The sequence below is a fragment of the Zychaea mexicana genome (genome assembly GCF_025766255.1).
Source record: "Zychaea mexicana strain RSA 1403 chromosome Unknown BDB00scaffold_52, whole genome shotgun sequence".
Classification (NCBI taxonomy): domain Eukaryota; kingdom Fungi; phylum Mucoromycota; class Mucoromycetes; order Mucorales; family Lichtheimiaceae; genus Zychaea; species Zychaea mexicana.
Genome location: NW_026516715.1, coordinates 135050 through 157615, shown reverse-complemented (window position 1 = coordinate 157615; position 22566 = coordinate 135050). Strand labels below are relative to the sequence as shown.

Genomic DNA, 22566 nt, shown 5'->3' with positions numbered 1-22566 from the left:
AAAGGAACCTTCCTAAAATGGGATAGACGCCAGCGAAAAACAAAAAAACAAAAGCAAAAAAACTTGTCCCGCGCATTTTCCTCTTTTTCTTTCGCCTTCTATTATCCGCCCCAACACACACGAAAAAAAAAGCCTCTATCACTTTTTTCTCTGTTTATCACAGACACACACACAGACACGCTCTTAACACACGCTTGAAGCCAAACACAAAGTAGTTGTTTTCCCCCGCTTCTGCCTTACATGAATTCTGCCTTTTTCCTGATTACTGCTGGTCTTTTGGCTTTTGATAAAACTTACATTGACAATATCCTGATCAAGTGAACGTCACACAACACGAACTACTATTACTACTACTACAACAACAACAACTACTACAATAACAAGTCTACAAATAATGTATAACCGCGTCTACTCCCAATTGAAACAAGGAATCAAGTCCTCTTCTTCTGCTGTCCGCTCCACCATGGGTGCCAACACTCGTCGTCGATCGGCAGCCCTTGCAGCTGGTGCCGTCCTCACCCCTACCCCTTATTGTTTGGATACTTCATCCACTTCTTCTCCGCCCGCTCCACCCACAGGTGCTACTATTACTACTGCTACTACTGTCGCCGCCAATGGTACTGCCCAACCTCTGCAAGCCGGCCGTCTTCCCTTTTCTTCTGAAGCTCGCCTCGAACGCGATGGTTCCGCCGTGCAAGTGTCCGAGGAAATCCTGGGCGATGTCCCGTTAGTCAAGGTTGAAAAGGTGCTCGTCGTTGGCTCAGGTGGCTTGAGCATTGGTCAGGCTGGCGAGTTTGATTATTCAGGTTTGTAGCTTTCAGCCTTGGGTCTGTTTCTTTTTTGAAAAAAAGGTACATCTTGAAAGTAACTTGATAACTCAATGAAACGAAAATAGGCTCTCAGGCTATCAAAGCCCTTCGTGAATCTGGTGTGAAGACTGTGCTTGTCAACCCAAACATTGCTACTATTCAGACCTCGCACTCACTGGCCGATGCCGTCTACTTTTTGCCCGTGACTCCCGAATACGTCACGCATATCATCGAACGCGAACGTCCCGATGGTATCCTCTTGACCTTTGGCGGTCAGACAGCCTTGAACTGTGGTATCCAGTTGGATCGCATGGGTGTGCTTGACAAGTACAATATCAAGGTCCTTGGTACGCCTATTCAAACATTAATCACTTCTGAGGATCGTGAGCTATTCGTCAAAGCTCTGAACGGTATGTTATTGGACAGACAAAATCTGATAAATCTTGCGTAATATGAATGCTCATCGCACATTGCTTTTGTATAGAAATTGACATCCCCGTGGCACAGTCGACGGCTGTGGAAACTGTTGAACAGGCTCTTGCAGCTGCGGAAGAAATTGGCTATCCAGTCATTGTGCGTTCTGCTTTTGCTCTGGGAGGTCTTGGTTCCGGCTTTGCCAACAATGAAGCTGAAATGCGTTCTCTCGCCGCAAAGTCGCTTTCGCTTACGTCCCAGTTGCTCGTTGAAAGATCCATGAAGGGCTGGAAGGAAGTTGAGTACGAGGTTGTTCGTGATTCTGCCAACAACTGTATTACCGTCTGCAACATGGAAAACTTTGATCCATTGGGTGTCCACACTGGCGAGTCCATTGTCATTGCTCCATCGCAGACCTTGAGTGACGAAGAGTACCATATGCTTCGTACAGCTGCCATCAAGATCATCCGTCATTTGGGTGTTGTTGGCGAGTGTAATGTCCAGTATGCTTTGAACCCAACAAGCTTGGAGTATCGTGTCATTGAAGTCAACGCTCGTTTGAGTCGTTCCAGGTAAACAATGTAGCTTTTTGTCTGCTTATTAATCATCACATCTAACTCTTAACTTTTGTTTTATTAGTGCTCTTGCGTCAAAGGCAACAGGTTATCCGCTGGCTTTCATTGCAGCAAAGATTGCTTTGGGTCATACTTTGCCTAGTCTGCAAAATGCCGTTACCAAGACAACTACTGCCTGCTTCGAGCCCTCGCTTGATTACGTTGTTACAAAGATACCTCGATGGGATCTTGCAAAGTTCAACTACGTTGATCGCCATATCGGCTCTGCCATGAAATCGGTCGGTGAAGTGATGGCTATCGGTCGCACTTGGGAGGAAAGTTTGCAGAAGGCTATTCGTCAAGTGGATCCAAGTTGGGAAGGCTTCCACGCGCTCAAGACCGAGCTTGAGGACGTTGACGATATCTTGAAGAATCCAACGGATCGTCGTCTATTTGCCATCAGTCAAGTCATGCTGTCGTCTGACCCAGCCATTCGGAAAAAGTACACTGTTGACTACATCCACAACCTATCTAAGATTGACAAGTGGTTTTTGTACAAGCTCCAAAACATCGCTACTGTTCATCACTACCTTGCTGATATGAAGGGTACCAATGCCGCAGACCTTTCTTCGGACGTTTTCCTTGCTGCCAAGAAGACCGGTTTCTCTGATGCTCTGATTGCTATTTTACTCGACTCCAATGAATTGGCCGTGCGTGAGGTGCGCAAGAACTACGGTATTACTCCATTCACCAAACGTATTGATACTCTAGCCGCTGAATTCCCTGCCCATACAAACTACTTGTATACAACGTACAACGCGTCCGAAGATGATGTTGCTTTTGATGACAAGGGTACCATGGTGCTTGGCTCTGGTGTTTACCGTATCGGCTCGTCCGTCGAGTTCGATTGGTGTGGCGTCTCATGCATCCGTGGTCTGCGCAACATTGGCGAGAAGACCATCATGGTCAACTACAACCCTGAAACCGTCTCGACTGATTTCGACGAGTGCGATCGCTTGTACTTTGAAGAGCTCAGCTACGAGCGTGTGATGGACATTGCAGAAAAGGAACAAGCCAAGGGCGTTGTGGTCAGCGTTGGTGGACAGCTTCCACAGAACATTGCCCTCAAGCTTCACGAGAGCAACATGACTGTTCTTGGTACATCTCCCAAAATGATTGACGCTGCTGAAGACCGATTCCAATTCTCTCGTATGCTGGACACCATTGGCGTCGATCAGCCTGCTTGGAAGGAACTCACCAGCGTCCAAGAAGCCCATGCGTTCGCTGACAAGGTCGGCTATCCTGTTTTGGTTCGACCTTCTTACGTCCTCTCTGGTGCTGCAATGAATGTTGCTTACACTCCTGAAGCTCTCGAAATGAACTTGACGGAGGCAGCTGATGTTTCGCCGTTGCACCCTGTTGTGATTACCAAGTTTATCCAAGGCGCTCAAGAGATCGATGTGGATGTTGTGGCTCATCGTGGAAAAGTGCTCGTCCACGCTGTTTCTGAACACGTGGAAAACGCTGGTGTTCACTCTGGCGATGCTACGCTTATCTTGCCACCCAAGGATTTCGACCAAGAAACGATGACTCGCTTGAAGGATATCGCGGACAAGGTCGCAGAAGCATTTGAAATCACCGGTCCATTCAACATGCAGATTATTAAGCAAAAGGACAATGCTCTTAAAGTCATCGAGTGCAACTTGCGTGCCTCACGATCGTTCCCATTCGTCTCCAAGGTTCTTGGCATTAATTTTATTGATATTGCTACGCGTGCCTTGGCGGACAAGGATGTGCCCGAACCAGTTGATTTGATGAGCAAAACATACGACTATCAAGCGATCAAGGTCCCACAATTCTCGTGGACTCGTTTGCAAGGAGCCGATCCGTTCTTGGGTGTTGAAATGGCCTCTACCGGCGAAGTAGCCTGCTTTGGCAAAGACAAATACGAGGCGTTCTGGGCCGCAATGCAGGCCACGCAGAACTTCCGCATACCAAAGTCAAAGGCTGGCGTGCTTATTGGTGGTGATGCTGTCACTGAACCCGAGGACTATGTTCACATTGCCAAGGCCTTCCATGGCCCACTCGAGCATCCTATCTTTGTACCCACTGAGCAGGACGCTGTCTTCCTCAAGGAACTTGCTGGCATTTCCACAACTGTGCTGCCAGTGGCTGCTAACGCCGACAACAAGCGCGAACTCCACCGATTGTTCAAGGATAACGATATCGATTTTGTGATGCACCTGGCCAAGGAGCGACCCACCTCGCAGTATGACGAAGGATACATTTGCAGACGCGCTGCTGTCGACTTTGGCATCCCACTTTTGAACGATTCCAAAGTGTCCCGATTGTTTGCTGACGCATGTATTCGAAAGCGCCAAGTGCAACCACAAAGCGCCGACACCATCCCCAACGAAGTCAAGAGCTGGGGCGAATTTGTCGCTACCAAAATTTAAACAGTCAAAGCATACATCCATTAGAAACGTAATGTTGCTGCAATAGAAATAGTAGTAATAAAGCTGTGCCATGATTTTCTGTATCTTATACTGCTGCTGTTACCACTGTCGCCTCTTTCAAATATTAGTATGTAATTGCCAAGGCAGCGCTTGAGATGTATATCTACTTGCTTAGATTAATGTAGTTTGCGGGTCATCCCATGTTACTTTTTCTATGTTTGTGCCAACAACTTTCCGGATTGACACAGTGAGAGTGATGTAAAGGTGCGTACCTCAAGAGTGACCTGTGATACGAATTTTAGACATGTAACATAACAGCCAAAACGAATAGCCGGCATCCCTTAAGAAGGCTGTCTTACTCTGTCGTATGATGCTGACCCAGCTTGTAATGCTGTCAAAATTTATTTTCACATGTCATTTGTAAAACCCCATTATTGGCAATGCACAGGGCAGGCCCTGCAGCTATTATCTGTGCCGTGTAAAGTAATATATCCGCGTTTAGAACATTACGACATGTTACTGTATACAACTTCAGACCAGCTTGTTGAACTATAATAGCTTTTACAGTGATAATTAGAGATTGTATGATAATTTGATGCAATAATGTCTGGATCATGCTACCTGTTATCGATCACTCAAGAGAACATAGCGTCCTCAAACTAATCGATGGCTGAATATCGACAAGCACGTAAACCAAAGGGCAATAATATCACGCAGATATTCCAAAATCCGAAGCTCAAAAGCTTGGGGATAGCACCTATCCTTTTAAAGTGGTAGAGTGGTGCTGTCTCTAGGACCGCTAATAGAATGTTGGTGATTGCACGATTGACAACCCATAAGCAAGCTGGATAATTCACCAAACACCTTGAAGCAATTGTGTTACAGGTTTTTTTCAAGAGATCCGCGTTCTTCAAACCATATCTAATTCTCAGCCTTTATAATCAATTTCTATACGTGTTGTGTCTGGAAAGAGCTTCAGTATATAGGATGAGAGCTCTTTTGCTGCTGGGCTTATCCATTGGGTGTATATGACAAAATCATCCTGGTGATTATACTATGTAATGATAATGCTGACAAGTGTAATTGATCATGTGTATTAAAAATAAATTTCATCTGCTTCTGTTAGATCGCGTTTTCAAATGCTTCAGTTTCACAGTAGTATACAAATATAGCGAAAAATGGTTGAGTGCCAAGTAACTGCAAAGTGTAAGCCTGACATAATCACAACAATCCTAGTGATAATGCATCAAGGACGAACACGCAAGTTGCCGTTTTTGTTTGGTACTTACGTTACTTAAGCAGCATTGACGAAAATGGAAAATGAGCGGGATCCATCGGATTCCGTCGGAATGCAACATCGTAATATTAGTTCAGCAGATAACTTTTCCCTATATGATATTACGTTGCTAGCATTTTTTCTGGAGCCGAACAAAAGATGTCATAATATGCATGCAAAAGAGTGTCCAGAACATACAGACCGTGCCACAATGACGATATCTTTTTTTTTCATCCCTGTTCCTTGCTGTCGTATGATGCTTATCCATTCCGTCGTCGTTCGGCTGCTGTCAAAATATTAAACATTCACATGTCACATTAAAACACCTTTTATGGAAACGCGCAGAGCTAGCGTGGTGGCTCAAAAGCCTATTCAGTAAGCAGCAAAATTTCATATCCGCCCACTTTTCGGGTGATGGGTCATTCCGTTGAGTTGCTGTCGTCATTCTTGGCTTTTGCAAAAGAAAGAGAGTGAAGCGAATACATATATGTTATATATGCTGAAGAAAAGGAAATCCGATTACTTTGTAGAGTGATCGACTAAACATTTTCTGTTCGTTTTGCCCCCCCCAGCCATTTGCTTATGTATCTCAGATTGAGTGGGGTTCTCGAAAAACAGGAAGATCTTGTAGAAAAACAACGACGCCGGACATGAAAAAATTGTTGACGGGCACTGGGCGTCAAGTTACTGAAAACGTGGCATTTTATTTAACATGTGAATAGTCTGTGTTACCGTGATCGATGATCTGGCTCAACCTTATATAAGCAGCATGACAAACGCGACTTTTCAACCGTCATCAAAGAACTAGAGCTTCTTCCTTTCGATTACTACACTACTAGCTATTAATTTACAGCTTCTCTTACTTTCATACCTCTCACTACTATCATCATCATCATGCAATTCACTTCGTTCCCCATCCTCTTGCTTGCTTCGGCATCCGCATTGGCTTCGCCTATTCTTATCGAGAGACAGGAGCAACAACAAGCCCCCACCTACACGGTCTCTTCCCCTGCTGCCAAGGACATTGTCATTGCTGGCCATGCGTAAGTGTTTGTAGGTCTCATTGATGTGGTTTTGTATACGGATTAACGGATAGAAAGGCAAATGTGCTAAATTATCACTTCTTCTCTCTTCTGTAATCCTTCTTATTTTCTATAAAAGTACCACCATTTGTAAGTGTCCATTTCATTTCAACATAAGGTCTTGATTACATGATTAAATCGGCTACTAACATTCGTTATAATGAACATAGCGTGGACACCTGGCGAAAACACTGCTTTATCCATTGATCTCGCTAGCTCAGACGCAAGTGATGGAATCAACCTGGCCAATGACATAAACGGTAGCACGGGCTCTTACCTGGTTAACATCCCTGGTAACATCGCCAATTGTTCTGAGCACAAGATTGTTATCAAATACAACGATGAAAGGTAACTTATTGTATATAACCAAGATCATTGATTGCCATATCGGCGTACTCATCGTTTATACATTTCCTAAATTATTGTAGCACTTCTTCTGAACCCTTCTACATTGCTGCCGATGGCACGGAAACTTGCGTCTCACCAAACTCTTCCGAGGAATCCGCTGCTCCTGCTGCTACTTTGGCCGCTGATGAGCTTTCTGGTGCAACTGCGTCTGCTAGCATTGATATCTTGGATAACGAAGGGAACCCCATCGAATCTAGTGAAAGCTTTGCAATTAAGGCTCCTACCCCTATCACCATGCTCAGCACCCTTGTTATTGCTGGACTGTCTTGCGTAATGATGGCTCTCTGAAGCAAAACATATCAAATCCATTAACTACATTTTTACCAGGACTCATGCGTAGACGTTTTCAGCATGCTTATACCGCGACTTATTCTTTTTAACCTAACCATCATACTCATTATATTTTGTACAGCCATAAACATACTACCATCCTCATCCCATTCTTCAACTTTTCTATGTACTATGATGTAATATAACATCTCTCTCATTCCTCTCATCAATCTTAATCATCATGTTTTAAAACACTGTCATTATTATATTTTTCATTAATATACAATTATGAGCTAAAGATAAATACTTTCTGCTTATAATCTGTTGCTGAGGTATTCTCCGTATCATTATTGTGACAGTGCACTATTTTTTTCAAACCTCAATTTCTCCTGCAGATAACGGGTTGACTGTATAAATATATACTGAGAATCGCACTTTTATAGTTCTCGACGTGTTCACACAACTGTATATACTATTGAGTTCAAAGGAGACATTGTATGATCATACTGTTTCTGTTATAGTTTTGTTGATAAAGCAAGCATCTGAACTTGCTTGATCATTCGATTGAGCCAAGAAGAAAGTGCATGACAGGAACGGTATGTAATTATGGATTTGTGTATGCAAATGCAAATTGTAGTTTTTTAGAGGAAGGAGTTTACGGAGCATGATGTACGTGTGTATGCAACAAGACAATCTCAATTGAGCTGCTGCTATAACATAGTTTCTTTTTAGTCACAAACAGGAGGATGGGTCCAAATCATATCGACACATCCCTACTACATATAATCACCTTAACACGAGTTAGCGAATATGGTAGCAATGACGCTTTTCGTCTGACAGAGCTGCAATGTGCGATGACTTCATGACTTCAACATGGGGGGCACTGAAGAGAGGAGTATCGATATCGACGATGACCGTGTAATGAAATCAATAAGAAGCAGCTAGTTCATGAAAATGGAAGTAATGATACAAGTTGTTATTATTGATGATGTCAAAGAACAAGTTTCGGTGCAAAAAGAAAAGGGCATTAAGGGGAGGAAATTAGTAGATGCTTATGTTGTGTAAAAGGAGGTCAACAAGCCAAGTTTTTGGTTTTTCTGCATCATGCCGATGACGACGACGGCTGCTTCTCCTTGTTGGGCGATGAAGATTTCTTCCGAAATTGGCGCGACTTGATCCAGCGTTTCGAAGCTTGTTTGACACGGTGAAATGGTGGGAAACAGGTCGATGAATCTATTTTTGGTTCACTTCTGCTACTACTGCTTGATGAGCTGCTTCTTCCGCTACTGGGGAAGGGGTTAGAGTAAAAATAAAATAAGGGGTCATTGATTGATGTGAGTAAAAGGAGGTGCTCAGCAGTTGCAAAACCTGTAATATAGCGATAGTAGTTGCAGCCTTAGTGTTGAATCTTACCACTTATCGTTGCTACTGTACAGCATAGCAACAAGTGCTCCGCCAATGCTTCCACCGTCTCGTGCTACACCTAAACGTATGCGTTGCGAAACTCTGTCATCAAACCACGTGTGTATTGCTGCTTCTACGCGTTCCGCCATATGCGGATACTTTTCAAATGTCGATCCGTTAACCCCAACTATGATTGGCCCGTCTGATGCAGTGATGATGTTCTGGTGCTCGATAATAGCTGCAATTCCAGCTCCAGCCAAGGAAGCTGCTCGGGATGAGACGATACGACATATGCGGGAGAGGATCCGCATGTCCTCGATCGTTGGAACGTAATCATTTATGCAGTCAGTCTCGAGCCATTCGCCAAACCTGGCTAGTTTCTCCTCATTTGTCTCCAACCTGTATGTTACACTGATGGTGAGCTTTTTTTTATACTTTACTCTGCATGATGCAGCAGCGTTGCTAAATTTGAAAGAGATGCCCACTTTTCCAAGTCACTCATGGTAGCCGTAGTAAATGACCAAGGCTGCCTTAAGCGCTCTGGCAAGTTTCCGTCGAATAAATATTGATGATCAATGATCAGTTCCATCGCTATCAGCCGAGCAAGTTCGCCCAGGTAGCCACCCGACATCATCTTTTCATAAGGTTGGAATCCAGGCTGTGAGTGGTGCGCGTCGAGGGCTTTGTCGAATCTTGTGAGGGGTAAGTAAGCTGTACTACCGAAAATGTCGATTTCTGTATTGACGAGCATAATGTCTTCTGCGCTCTCGTGAAATTGCTGCTCTACTTGTCCGTTTGCACCGGTGGTTTCAGCTGCTCCTTCGGATGATGATGATGATAGCTTGACGATACGCGACCTCTTCTCAGGATACGCAGCATTAACCCCGGTCCCATGAATAAACCCGACACACGCACCAGGGTTACTGTAAGCATGGGCGACTAAAGTTCCGACTGTGTCGTTGAGCAATGCAGTGACAGTGGCATTGATGTCCTAGAGCAAACAAAGCAGAGAGCAAATGAGTAGCTTGATTCAACAGGCTAAGCGCATGTACGCGTTGTACTATTTGTGTACTGGTGGGTACGCGCGCGCAGTTTCTAAGGAGTGAGAAAAAAAAACTTGGGGGAGGAGAAGAAAAGGCAGGAAAGAAAAGGTTGTCTGCAATAAGCAGTTATCAGGAGGATAAAAGAGGAGAGGTGTTGAAGAAGGAAAGGAAGCCAGAGTGCAACTGGTCGATATTCCAGATGGATCGTCCATGTACGACCACAGAGCATCCATGGCGCACGAGCGCATGCACATGCATGCGAAGCAGCACCACAACTCAGCATAACGTGATAAAGCCAAATACAGAAAGAAAGGACGAAACTGACACATGTAAAACTAGCACCATTTCACTAACTGCTACTGCCACCACTACTCACCTTTCGTTTGAAAGCAGCATGAAAGAGACCCGCCAAATCTTGACCGTCTACATCGTCCAGAGTAAAGCCCTTACCCATGCGCAATATCTTGCCTTGACAAATATCGGTTTGACTAAAAGGAAAAGAGGGCGGTAGCTGATTTTAGCACGGCTGTCAACAAGACCGAATTTTAAGGGTGATAATCCCACTCTCTTCTCCCACATCACACATCCCACTACTGCAACTCCTGGTTTCGCACTGCTTGCATGTAAAGTGACGATATCCGTGGTAAATTTTTACCAGTTATGGTGGGTTGCTCTTTCCCCTCACTTATTACCCCCCATCTTTTATTCCGTCATCTACACACGTACAACCCGCCCACCATCAGCACTTTTCCTTGGTCACACATCGATCATCTTTGTTTCAGCTCGATGATGTGCACCTGTTGGCTTACTATTGCTACTTACTCAAGCGGGAAGCTCCAGCACACTCCCATGGCTACTGGTCGCTGCTTCTCCGGTTCATTCTGTCTGCTGTACTTGCTGCTGTCGCTGGTGCCATTTGAGCTTTGATGTGGAGCTAAAGTGCTCAGCAGCTCACCCACTGCATCGGCCAACCAGTCGAAAAAGTCAGTGGATGGTCCTGTTCGTTGTATGTCAGAGACCGTTTTACGAATCTCTCTCACGACATTGACTTGACCGTTGCCTAAGAGCTCGACAGCAGATACTCGTAAATTACTGCCACCAAGGTCAAGCGCTAGAAAAGTCCCTGTTTCTTGGCCCGTCGGCATTCGTGTGACGTATGAAGGTATCATCGTGGCTAATCCGGATGCCGATGTCGTGTTAAGTCCGTGGTCACACTCGGCTTTGAATCCTTCAACAATGGCTTTGAATTGGCCCGTATCCAGATCAAATTCGTTCGCGATCATCAAAAGGGGATCGACATTGTCTGTGTTATTGCTGAAGTTGTTGCTACTGTGATCCCCCATTACTGAGTATTCGCAGTTAGTCTGTTGAGGAAAAAGTATGGAAGCAGGAAAAAGAATAAAAGAAGGTTGTGTAAGCTTCACAGAGACCATCTCAAGGTCGCCTTTTTTATTATTTCATCACAAACCTTAGGTAAGCAAAACAAGGTTTAAGGAGCCTAGGGCAGGTTCACTTTGGGGAGTCTTACCTCAGCCGAAAGCAACAAGTATAGTAGCGGATAGATAAATTACGTTCTACTAGGGGATATACGCGAAAGGGCGTGTGAGCCTTCAGTACTCTTGATGTACTATTGATCCAACTTGTGTGCATGAATTTTGATGTTTTAATAGCGTGGAACACATCCTTTCCACAAAACACATGCCAAGTCAGTAACTTTTTTAAATCTCGCTCTAATAAACGTGTGTTGGATTCACTGAAGCTATCAAGTTCCTTCATTGAGTTTGAGTTTTGAGAGGGCTTGAAATCATACAGAACTGTTACTATTTAGAATTGAGTAAGCTATTATATACAGGTCCGTCAAGAGATGGCTAACTTTCGAGATACGTAAGTTGAAAAGTGATGTTGTATAATGCGCCATACATAGTACCCCTTTTTTTACTAGCATCGATGAGCAAAGGACAAAAAAAAGGGTCCTTTATTCCTGCTCAAACCATTAGTAAGCCCCTCAGATGTAAGAAACTATTATATTACTGTACCGATCCACAACTTTAAAGATCAACGATTATAAGGACGATACCAGTACCATTAGCTTTTACTATACTTTTACTCTATTACAACACTACTCATATAGAAAATTATTGTCGCCTGCGTTATTCTTGTATCTTAACGTATTCTTCACCTAAGCCAGAAGCAAAGCCAACCAAATAATCATTACACACACTACGTTTAGAGTGCTCTCCATCTCTGGACATACAGTAATTACCATTGACATCGTAATTTTGAGGAAGTTGCCCTTCAAACTTAGTAAAGTTCACATTCGTGCAAAGTCGAAGAGACTGTCACTCTTGCGGCAAAAGAACATGCTGCGATGCTATGTAAAACATAAACATAGCATAATCGCTTTTTGATATAGGTACGACGTTGTTTATCCAGTAGAACCTTAAAGTTACATTTATACTAGCCACTTGAACTGATATTTTTCATTAATCATCATAATGCGAAACGAGGCTGTACGACCTAGTACCTGACGACTATCATCTTCATCACAATCACACGTGATAAAAGAGTGGCCGACAACGACAGTTTATTAGGCTGTAACAGATATTCAGAGTTGAAGATCGAATGGGCATAACGTGTTGGGTCATTCTCTAATCTAGTGTGATCTCTATAAAGCATTCGAGTTCCATTTTGTCTGTCTGCTATCAAATTTTTAGGGGTAAAAGTATCATTGTATTCAAGAACATGTTTTAATGTACAGACGCTAATATCCTCATTATCACTGAATGTGTGGGTTTATAGCGTCAAGTAGCTTCATCTACGTTATCAAAGCAAAATAAGGGAGCTAATATTATCTTGGGTAATATAAACATTATATAGGAAGTATTGATATCACTAATAGTGATAAAAGTCGACTACTACGTAGCTCTCGCACTTTTCCTTGCGAGTTTTTGATATGATACTAGTGACACTATATGAGATGAATCTTGATTATAATAGTACTAGAAGCTTATATGTGCTACTTTTAATACAATAATAACGATCACAATGCTCTTGGCGAGCGAGGGCGGTGATCTTACATAAAGGTATCTTTGTCGGGACTCGCATTTACCAGCAAAGGATTACTTAGTCAGCTCTCAAGCCGTGTTGCATAATCGAGTGCCTGAGAAAACCCTCAATTGAACTGAATCTTTTTTGTCTTTCTCGTTCATCGATAAGGCTGGTACTAGGTGCATGGCCCCATAAAGGCTTATAGCTGATCTCACCAGTTACAGCAACAGAAAAATTAAAAGTGGTATTTATCAGACAGAAGAAGATGCAGGATGGAATAACTATTTGTAGCGTGGGATCCACTCAGATGTGACACAGTATACTACAATGGAATGGAATAAATCTTCTGAATTTTGATGATGTATGGGTGATGAATGCGTGGTATTAATCAAACGGGCTATGCATAACCAGCTGCTCGCCCGCTAGGATATTTTTAAATTGCTTGATGCCACCTTTAAAAAGGTGAATACCACACAGAAAGACAGCGTGAGAAAGAGGTTCCGAGTTGCATAGCTTTATCATTGTTCATGCTTTCTCTTGCTAAATATATTACCTTGCAAAGATATATTCTCACTGCCTATCAAGGCATGGTGAACGTGTTCAATCGACTTGAAGTATTTGACGGTCTAGAAATCATATTCATCAAAATTAGAAATCAATATATCATGCACGGAATGCTCATGTATTTTTTCACTCTGTTACCTTGACATGCAACTCCAGTGTAGCATCTTCGTCGCACACAATCATGCCTTTAGGATGAAGTTGGATAGCTGACACGGTCCACATGTGGCTAACACCTTCTTCGATGCATTTCCCAAGAGCAATTGCCTATAACAACCAGCTTAGAAAAGAAGGAGCTAGTATAAAACTAGTTACAGCATTTCAGTCGGTACCTTGTGTGCACCAGTTATAATGACCATTACTTCGCGGGCGTCCATAATAGTGCTGAGATATTGACGCATATAAGTTTATGGTTGCATGCATACAGATAAGCACTGCTATGTATATGGAGCACGGTTTACATATGAGAACTAGACAAAAACGAAAAAACTTACGCTACACCGACAGTCAATGCTAGTTTAGGGACTTTGGCGACATCGCCATCAAAAAAGCGCGTGTTTGCAATAATTGTTTCGTATGCCAACGTCTTTACGCGTGTGCGAGAAGTTAACGAGGAACCCGGCTCGTTAAATGCGATATGTCCATCAGGTCCGATTCCGCTCAAGAAGAGCTCGATGCCACCAACAAGTGCTATTTTAGCTTCAAACCGCTTGCACTCTTCATCCAGGTCAGGTGCATTGCCGTCCAAAATATTAACGCCTTCAGGTTTGATGTTGATGTGCGAGAATAGGTTATTCCACATGAATGAGTGGTATGATTCTGGATGGTCACGCGGAAGGCCAACGTATTCGTCCATGTTGAACGTCACAACGTTCTCGAAACTGACTTGACCTTCTCTATACAGAGCAATTAATTTTTGGTACGTTGCAACCGGCGACGAGCCTGTAGGTAACCCGAGAACAAAAGGTCGGTCTGGTGTAGGTGCAAACTGGCTGATGCGTTCCTTTACGTAGTTGGCTATAGTAGTGTGTGTATGTGTTTTACGTATAGTTTTTGCGGGAAAAACGGCGGTGGGTTGTTAAAAAAGATGAGTGAGTGGCAGGCTCATGTAGAAGTACGGGCAGGCAGCGGAAACATTAGAAGTAAACACTTGCCAACATAGGTGGAGACTTCATCGTAGTCCTGACGTATTATCAATCTCATCAAGAGCAAAAAAGATAGAAAGGAAGGGAGAAAAGTTGAAAAAAAAAACAGTCGTTGGCGACTTGCAGAAAGATACGAACTTGGCAAATTATTGAACTCTATATTCCGTTTCCTCCAATCAGAGTGGACATCAAGGCAAATCAGTAAAGCGTGCTGTTTGTACCACTTGAATCTTCTTTTTTGCACTCCTTGCTTCCTTTTCGAAACGTCAAACGGGTCTATTAAGCTAAAAATCGCATCGTTTGACAACATATCATGACATAATCCTCGAGTTCTTTTGTGATGCTGTGAAATTTTCGAAAGCCTGAACCAACTAGTTACTTGTAACTGCTAGTTTTGGCTTTCTTGCTGCTGGATTGACAAATGTATGCCGTCATGGCAACTCATAGAAAATTCTGTATGTGGCTTTTTGCACTTTTCGGTCATTTCCTGGATGGCGGTTGTTGACATACTACATAGAATGATAGATGAATTGTAAAGCGAAAATGAAAAAGACCCCAGGGTTTTAGGGGACGGTTGAATACTACTAGGCTATATTTAGCATTCGTTCGATGCCTTCTGTGTGAAACCATTACAGAAATTCAGGTGTAGTAGTGAAAGAGAAACAATCTCATGATATAGAAATAAATCTACAACGTTCAGTATATTATACATAAGGAACTCTGGTGTAATCAATTAGCAAAGTATTCCCGAATGAGGGAGCGCAAAGTTATTATTATCGATCGTGAGAAGCTTATGTCAGAAGGGATACCGACTGGATCTTGCTGGAGATAAACTTGATAGTGACTCCCCGCAAGTCTGGGCGACTAACGAAGCTGCTGATCTAAGAATTTCCCAGCCTCTTCTAGTAGTCTTCGATAGTATCTACAGAGAAGAGACGAAAGTCTACTCTGTCATCAATGATTTTCACATGCTTCTCTAATTTTTGGCGCTGAATTATAGGTTATGATAAAATTGTCGATCCTTCTTTCCCTTTTGGTGATAATCTGAGAATAGGCTCTGATCTCCTACATCTCCTACTCGGGGGCGGGCGGTTGTTCTTGTAATTTTAACCCACAAGATACGCTGATATGTTGATGATAGGCCTGTTTATACAGTCATTTCAAAAAGTAAAATCGCGGTTTTTGAAATTGATGTCGTGCAAAAAAACCGTGTGTTCAACAATGTTATCGGTTGATCCAGCAATGAAGTCGTGTTCGCATGTGATGAAGGCAATTTTTGAAGTGATCTTTTGCTTTATTTTTCCTATTTTCGTTTTACACACATTCAAAATGAATAGTCAATTTTTATACGAAGATGGACAAGGGCATGTTGTTGATAAGAATGGAGTTGAGCACACGTATCTTGTTGTTGACGAGGAGCTATTCGCTATTGAAATATTAAGTTCTCGTACTCATTTCTTGATGAATAAACCTCCAGAAAGACCTTCTAGCTCTGTAATGCGTCCAGTTACTGACGAAATGAACAATAATGTTGATATGGAGCTATACAATAGGAGTTGCTATACAGTTTACTCTGAGGAAGACAAAACTCGATTTTTATATTTATCTCCAGCAAATGCTTGAATGCTTCTGCTGCTGCGAGATATTTAGGTATTTATATCCGAGCAACGCAGAGATGGGTCAAACGTTATTACGAGGACCCTGAAAGCATTTTCGAGAAGAAGAAAAAGTCAGGTCGGCGTCGTATTCTTGGGGAGGAGCATAAGCAGTTTCTTTCAAATTTACATTGATGAGAATCCTTCTACTGTTGTAACTGAAGTAGCAGAAAGTTTAATGCAAAACTTCAAGGATCTTAATGCTTCTCGTAGCACTATTTATAACTTCATGCCAACTAAATGTAATCTATCTATTAAGCAGGCACAATTTCAGCGCAAAGAAAAGATCCAACAAAGGTATGACTGGGTACAAAAGTGGCAGCAAACTGACTTGGATTTTACGGCAAACTGTGTCTTTCTTGATGAATCAGCCTTTCATATCAATTCGAAGCGAGGAATGGCCTGGTCAAAGAAGGGAGCTCCTCCAGTTGCTACAGTACCCACATCAAAGGCGAACGCAACATCGATTTTAGGTGCCATATCTGCCACTGGCTTGATTAATGTTAGTTTGAGAGTTCCAAAGCACAGGAACAGTATACAGTAACAGGGCATTATTTGAGCTTTCTAAAGGTTACTCTTGACGAAATGAATAAGTAACCAGAAATGAAGGGACACTATCTTGCCATGTGGATAATGCTCCCATTGAATGAGCCCTATGCCAGCACTTGGGGTTCTTGCCAAAGGTACATAAAAAAGACGAAATACTGCTTGCCAAGCAATCGACCATGCGATCAACTTCAATTCACTTTGATCGGTGCGAAGCCAACTGGGCCGCATCATTTGTCATGAACTCATTTTGGAATAACAAACGCGGGTACAGAAACAGGTACATAGCTACTTATAGTTATGATTATGATCTCTTTACTTCTCTATCAAAACACGTACAATGAAAAAATACCATCACCAGATGATTATAGGAGTCGGTCTGTAGGTCAAGAACCTCCGTCATATCAATCAGAACTTTCTTCCTCTACCCTGCTTTTTGTGAAGGAAGGTGGCCATGAACAACAGCAGCCGCAAGAGAATTGCTCGAATGCAAGACAACAGTCAGATCCACGTGTAGATACTGGAAACAACCATGCTCACCCTTCAAGGTACGGTTATGTGTATTTGCGAGTAACCAATTTGATGGTGTTCTCTGATAACAGCTCTTCGTCTGTAGTGATATTACGAATTCTCACCAGTCAGTACTCGATAATATTTAAGTAAACTTTCCTGATATACATGAGACATTGCAAAATCCAAGGTATACTAAGGAAGGACAAGCAATGATGTTGTGTTATATAATTTTTTTTTCTTGCATATTTAGATTGACACCATCTCTACCTTCTCCAAACCAAGAAGGACGATATGGGCTTTTTGTGATGGATGAAAAAGGGAATATGGTATTATACGTACTTACAGCGTTTGTTTCTTATGTTAGTATCAGTGGCGAGCGTTCGTCGCATGTAAGCAATATTCTCCATTATCATGTTTCGCCCAAAGGTGATATTGCCCTCACTGCACCACTCATCGATGCACGACAAGAAACCTCAGCATACCGCAGGACTTTATCACCATCTCCTTCCTCCAGCGAACAATCATATCTAACTTCTCGAGCGGCACAGGCAATTAATCAGCAGGGAGCTGGATATGTTGGAACATTGGAGCTGCGAACAAGTGCTTGTGCTTTTCTTACACCTGTGGACTCGGTCATCACATCAGATAACGTTATACAGCAAGCTAATAGTCCGTCTGACACATCTTTATGAACAAGTTCCCCTCAGCAAGTGATTCCTTCTGCTAGCAACACTGACCGCAGCGTCGCAATGCAGCACGAGCAAGATCCACAGCACTAACATCGTAACTAACTGACCAAAACACCCAGCAGAAACCTGCCAAGAGACGAGGACGACCCCCAAAAAAATAAGGAATAACAGAACAATAGCAGTATCAGGAGCTACAGGAGCATAGGAACCATAGCTGTAACAATGGACCACAATGAAGTATCGCTGTATATAGCAAATAAACAATTAATAGTAGTGGAAATCGTTTTAAAAAAAATTGGAGTTCCCTGTTCTTGCTTACTAGATATATATATTATAACTAATTGATGCTTTTTTTTTCTGTGAATTATTGTAACTACTACTTGTTATTCAATGTTAACAGTTGTTATTTTTTTTTGTGAAAAATATATGAATTGCCATTTTCACCCGACTTCACACAAGAAAACTTCAGACAGAATAATATTTTTCCACAATCCTTTTCACCGTGGTGTATATGTGTAGTGCCAAACTTATTCATAGACTATAGACAGGGACATGTTGTTTTTGACAAAAATGAAAACATATGCCTACATGGTTGTATAGATTACAATCTACTGTTTCCGCAAAAGATAGACCTCGACTTCTTGAGTATGCAATTACAACTTGCTTTCTTTTAATGCTGAGATAAAGACGAATCTTAGCAGCGTCACGATGTGTCCATTAATTATAAGATATCATAGAGAATTGCTGCTGCCACGGTATATACTTTTGTTACGTATTAATAAAAGTTTGGGAAATTGAACTATGTCCAACCGTTACTCAAATCAGCTTACTTGCAGCCACTTTTTTTTCTTTCAAACAGCTTATTTTTTGAATAAAGGAACCGCCATGGTAATAAACGATGGATACTGTTCCCATAGCAAACTTTCTGACAGGAAGGGGCAGATTACGAAAAAAAGTTATAGAGCGAGCGGGCTCCCAATTTCTGGGCTTAAAGGCCAGCTGGGCTACGCGACTTCGCCTCTTTTCTTCTTTACCAAAGCCTTATCGTTTCTTCTGACATCTCAAAGTCATGTTCTTGCTTGAATTTCTCTGCGTCTTCCTCGGCGTACTCATGGTTCCCATCATGCTGTTACTGCTCTTGGCTAAGTATATTGCCATACTGGTTTTACTCGTGCTTCTTGCTGTCTTTGCAAAAGCGTTTTATGATTCGTTGCCGTCACCACCGTCGTGGTTGACCAAGTCGTTGTGGTTTGTTTTGCGGCCATTGGTGCATTTATTGACCAAGTTGCTGTCGTTTGTCCTGCGGTCATTGGTGCTTTCGTTGACCAATGCTTTGTCCAGTTTCCTGCCGACTAGTCCCTTTACGGACCTTGAAGAAGTAGTTGCTCAAGAGCCTGCTGTGCTCCAAAGCTCTGTTCGTGGAATGGAGAGACCAGTGCCTGCAGTTGCGCATTCGTTTGGAATGTCTTCTGTGGACACCGTGACTCCCCGCATTGCGACTGTGCATGGCGGTAGCTCGTCGTGCACGACTGCAAGTGACCCGAACGATCCTTTCTCTCCGCGCAACCTGCAACTCTATCAGCAGCAATGGCTGGAGCGCCTTCGCGAGGAGCGTGCTTACCGGCAAAAGCGTGCAGAAGAGTACAATTTGCTTGTTGCGGTTGAGGTTGCCCAGGGTGAAGAAACGGGTGATGCCTGCCCTGAGCTGGACACAGCAACTCCAGCAGATAGTGGAAGTCCTGCAGTGCAAGTTGTGCAGCTTGACGCGTTGTGTGCTTCGCGGCCCTCGAGCCCAGTAGCCGACCGTCATGTCTTGCCTTCTTCGCCAAAAGCGGTTGATATGTCCTTGTCTGCTGTGTCGGCGGAAGCGAGCTCCTCCTTTCCTGACTTTGACGATTCGCTCTCTTCAGCAGTTGTTGACGAGGCTCCCTTTATTGACGAGGATGTGGAGATGTTGCCTCCCGAGGCTTCATTCGAACCCTCCGAGCCTCAGGTATTTGAGTATCTGTCGACTCTGCCAGCAGTGGGTGATTCCGCAGCTGTGGTTCCTTCGGAGGTTGATCATGTCGAAGAGCCAGCGTGCTACCAAGATGCCGCTGTGCTGGCCTTTGTGCCTTTCGTTCCCGTTGCGCGCTCTGTTTGCGGCAACCCTCGTCACCGCCATCACCACCTTCGCCAACCTCCTATTCCGCCGTCGTTCCTTGCTCCTCGGCGCCACCCTCGCCATCGCACCCGTCACCGCAGCTTGTCCGTCGATGTGGAAATGCTGTCGCCTGTCTCCTCTCCCGCTTTGTCTGCTGTCGTCGTCGTCTCTTCTGCTCCGTCCCCTGACGTGGAAATGCTGTCGCCTGTCTTCTCTCCCGCTTTGTCTCCTGTCGCCGTCGTCTCTTCTGCTCCGTCCGCTGCCAGCAACAACAACAACAACAACAACAACAACATCACCACCGCCACCGCTACTGTCCCGGCTACAATGCCATTCACCTTTTCTTTCGCACCACCAACTCCGTTCGTTTTCTTGCTTCCGCCTCCTGTCACCACCACCACCGCCACAGTTTCATCCGCGTCCTTCGACTTCACTTTTGCTCCGCCTGCTCCTCCACCTCTAATGCCGCCAATTTCGTCTTCCGCTGCGCCTGTTGCTCGCGACAACATTGCTTCGTCTTCTTTCTCGCCTCCTGCCGCCACTACCACTTCCGCACCACCACCACCACAGACCGACGCAGAGGAACTCATAGAGTTGTTGGTGGTTGATATCGCAAACATCTCCAAGTACGACGCGCAGTTGCTGGAGATCCTTGCGCTGGAGGATTCTCAAGAGGTGTTAAGCCAGCTGTTCGCGCTTGTCCATCAGGACAGCGATCTTCGCGGCTTGTACGAGGGTAAGTAACAGCCAAAATGTCAATTTTTACTGTCTGAAATAGGTTACGTGCTATAAGTTAGATACTAATAGAAATGCTTCTTTAAACAGGCGTTTAAGCCCATTCCGTTCCTTGTTGTCCTCTCCCCTGGTGTTGTCGTCTTCTTTTTTTCCGCGTCTGTGCCGTCATTTTCCTGTCATCCCGCCATTTATGCCCGTCTATGCCTCCTATGCCCGTCTATGCCGTCTATGCCATCTATGCCTTCTGTTCTACCATGTCGTCGTTTGCTGTTCTGTTTCGTGCTGCGTAGTGACCTTGTTCGGTCATCGTTTCTTTTTCTGCCTGGTGGGTTTGGGCTCATGGTTGTTGGGCGATCGTTTCTTGTGTGTGCCTGTCGTTTTGGGCGCGTCCTAGGGCTCTTGGTGAAGGTAACGTATCATGTATTTGTGGAAGCTTCCTAGTTTGGATGAAATGCTCATGGTTAAATTTCATATCCAGTAGAGCGTATGTCTGGTTCTCGGCTTTGGTGGTCGTCTCGGCCACGGTGCTTTGGTGTGTCTGGCGGTCGCCGCCTTCGTCAGGCGATGGGGTGCGGCCCGGACATCTCAGTGGATGGTTTCTTGAGGTAAAGGCGGTTGGGGTTGGCATTGGCGCCGACACTGGCTGCAGCCACCGGGGGTGAAGGGGTTGGAGGGGGCACATGGGGACAACTCCGGTTGAGCCGGTGGTGGGGAGGTGAGCAACGCTTTGGTTGTGTAGGCAGCAGGAATCCACCATCGAGACACATGTACAGCGGCGGTTCTTGACAGCAAATGACAACCCAAGGTGTCATGCTTGTATGATTACGGTACGTACTATGCTTACGGCCATTTTTATAAGAAGAGGCTTACTAACTGATATACCCTCTTTCCTTTCCTTCTTCCCTTCTTCTTATCGCATTCAACACGGATGTGGTGTGAAGAAGGCGAAGAGGGGCCCAATATTAGGAATTTATTCCTCTCCCAAGGTTGTCATCCCAGTCAGTTCCAGCTCATGAAGATGGTGTTCCTGCGTAAGCCCTGGCAACCAGGGCAATGTTGCTCACCCAATCCCTGCCACCGAAGGCTCAACCGGAGTTGTCCTCGCCCTTTCCATATCCTGGATCCTCCACCGGCTGTAGTCAGTGTCACAGCCATGTTAGTCCAGCCTCAGCCTCCACCTTTGCCTCCGGATTCCGTGAAGCTGGGGTGTCCGGGTTGGGGTGTTCGGCCAGCGGTGTGGGTGGTACGCCGCGATGGAGAGCGTCAGCTTTCCAGGCTAGCCGAGTAAAAATTCGGGGTGTTGTGCGAATCCCGTCTTTGGCTTGATCACGTCGTCTCGTGTGGTCTTGGTGGATGATTCATGATGGTTATGCTGCTACAGGTGGCGTCATATTTCCAGCTAGCCGAGTAAAAAACTCCGGGACTTGCGAGAATCCCGTCTTTGGCTTGATCAGTCTCTTGACAACAGACTATCACGGTAATGGCGACGACAAACGGGCGCTCTTCCAAATTGGCTTACAAACAAGAACACGCGATACTCAATGAAACATGGATTGAGAAATTCCAGGTAAAGCAGCAAATCTATTGTCTGTTGGCGGCGCTATGGCGGCAAACTGATGCGGATATCTGTATTACTCAAACAGATCACGAAGATTACAGCATATGCATACAACAAGTGCATAGACGAAGCAGCTGCAAGGCCTAGCGAACAGGCTACTTTGGCATGACTCATTCGAGGTGAACATTATATCGGTGGCAAACACAGGCGACATGACCTTTTCGCGGATTATTTATATGCGGCATAAATCTCAAGCT

At 44.2% G+C, this 22566-nt stretch overlaps 8 protein-coding genes across 8 annotated transcripts; 6 read left to right on the top strand and 2 right to left on the bottom strand.

Annotated features, from left to right (window-relative positions):
• Positions 1–463: 463 nt before the first annotated feature.
• Positions 464–4233, top strand: BDB00DRAFT_766160 (large subunit of carbamoyl-phosphate synthase; the record flags this gene model as incomplete). Its single annotated transcript, XM_053119573.1, has 4 exons — positions 464–806; positions 896–1219; positions 1294–1795; positions 1863–4233. 4 exons carry the CDS (start codon positions 464–466, stop codon positions 4231–4233), a joined length of 3540 nt encoding a protein of 1179 aa, XP_052978249.1.
• Positions 4234–6306: 2073 nt separating this feature from the next.
• On the top strand, positions 6307–7624 carry BDB00DRAFT_830627 (uncharacterized protein). The gene is made up of 4 exons (XM_053124048.1): positions 6307–6552; positions 6671–6681; positions 6762–6939; positions 7020–7624. Exons 1-4 carry the CDS (start codon positions 6404–6406, stop codon positions 7285–7287), a joined length of 606 nt encoding a protein of 201 aa, XP_052978248.1. The 5' UTR covers positions 6307–6403; the 3' UTR covers positions 7288–7624.
• A 1054-nt stretch (positions 7625–8678) lies between these two features.
• Positions 8679–10999, bottom strand: BDB00DRAFT_766126 (uncharacterized protein; the record flags this gene model as incomplete). The annotated part of the gene is made up of 5 exons (XM_053119568.1): positions 8679–9072; positions 9159–9429; positions 9475–9664; positions 10093–10204; positions 10539–10999. The coding sequence occupies 5 exons, from the start codon at positions 10997–10999 to the stop codon at positions 8679–8681; spliced, it is 1428 nt and encodes a 475-aa protein (XP_052978247.1).
• Positions 11000–13282: 2283 nt separating this feature from the next.
• Positions 13283–14528, bottom strand: BDB00DRAFT_766154 (glucosamine-6-phosphate isomerase; the record flags this gene model as incomplete). The annotated part of the gene is made up of 5 exons (XM_053119571.1): positions 13283–13390; positions 13467–13592; positions 13658–13709; positions 13820–14342; positions 14474–14528. 5 exons carry the CDS (start codon positions 14526–14528, stop codon positions 13283–13285), a joined length of 864 nt encoding a protein of 287 aa, XP_052978246.1.
• A 5700-nt stretch (positions 14529–20228) lies between these two features.
• On the top strand, positions 20229–21114 carry BDB00DRAFT_830617 (uncharacterized protein). Its single transcript, XM_053124047.1, has 2 exons — positions 20229–20752; positions 20842–21114. The coding sequence occupies exons 1-2, from the start codon at positions 20344–20346 to the stop codon at positions 20847–20849; spliced, it is 417 nt and encodes a 138-aa protein (XP_052978245.1). The 5' UTR covers positions 20229–20343; the 3' UTR covers positions 20850–21114.
• Positions 20964–21355, top strand: BDB00DRAFT_830616 (uncharacterized protein; the record flags this gene model as incomplete). Its single annotated transcript, XM_053124046.1, has 2 exons — positions 20964–21114; positions 21233–21355. The coding sequence occupies exons 1-2, from the start codon at positions 20989–20991 to the stop codon at positions 21353–21355; spliced, it is 249 nt and encodes an 82-aa protein (XP_052978244.1). The 5' UTR covers positions 20964–20988.
• A 446-nt stretch (positions 21356–21801) lies between these two features.
• Positions 21802–22120, top strand: BDB00DRAFT_830609 (uncharacterized protein; the record flags this gene model as incomplete). Its single annotated transcript, XM_053124045.1, has 1 exon — positions 21802–22120. A coding segment is annotated over one exon (198 nt), but the record flags the coding sequence as incomplete, so codon positions are not given.
• Positions 22121–22231: 111 nt separating this feature from the next.
• BDB00DRAFT_873812 (uncharacterized protein) lies at positions 22232–22478 on the top strand (the record flags this gene model as incomplete). The annotated part of the gene is made up of 2 exons (XM_053127145.1): positions 22232–22318; positions 22395–22478. The coding sequence occupies 2 exons, from the start codon at positions 22232–22234 to the stop codon at positions 22476–22478; spliced, it is 171 nt and encodes a 56-aa protein (XP_052978242.1).
• Positions 22479–22566: the final 88 nt, after the last annotated feature.

Coding starts and splice junctions, on each gene's coding strand:
- BDB00DRAFT_830617 (XM_053124047.1), top strand. CDS start 20,344: ATGCCATTCACCTTTTCTTTCGCACCACCAACTCCGTTCGTTTTCTTG.
- BDB00DRAFT_830627 (XM_053124048.1), top strand. CDS start 6,404: ATGCAATTCACTTCGTTCCCCATCCTCTTGCTTGCTTCGGCATCCGCA. Junction 6,940..7,019: donor ATCAAATACAACGATGAAAG/GTAACTTATTGT, acceptor AAATTATTGTAG/CACTTCTTCTGAACCCTTCT.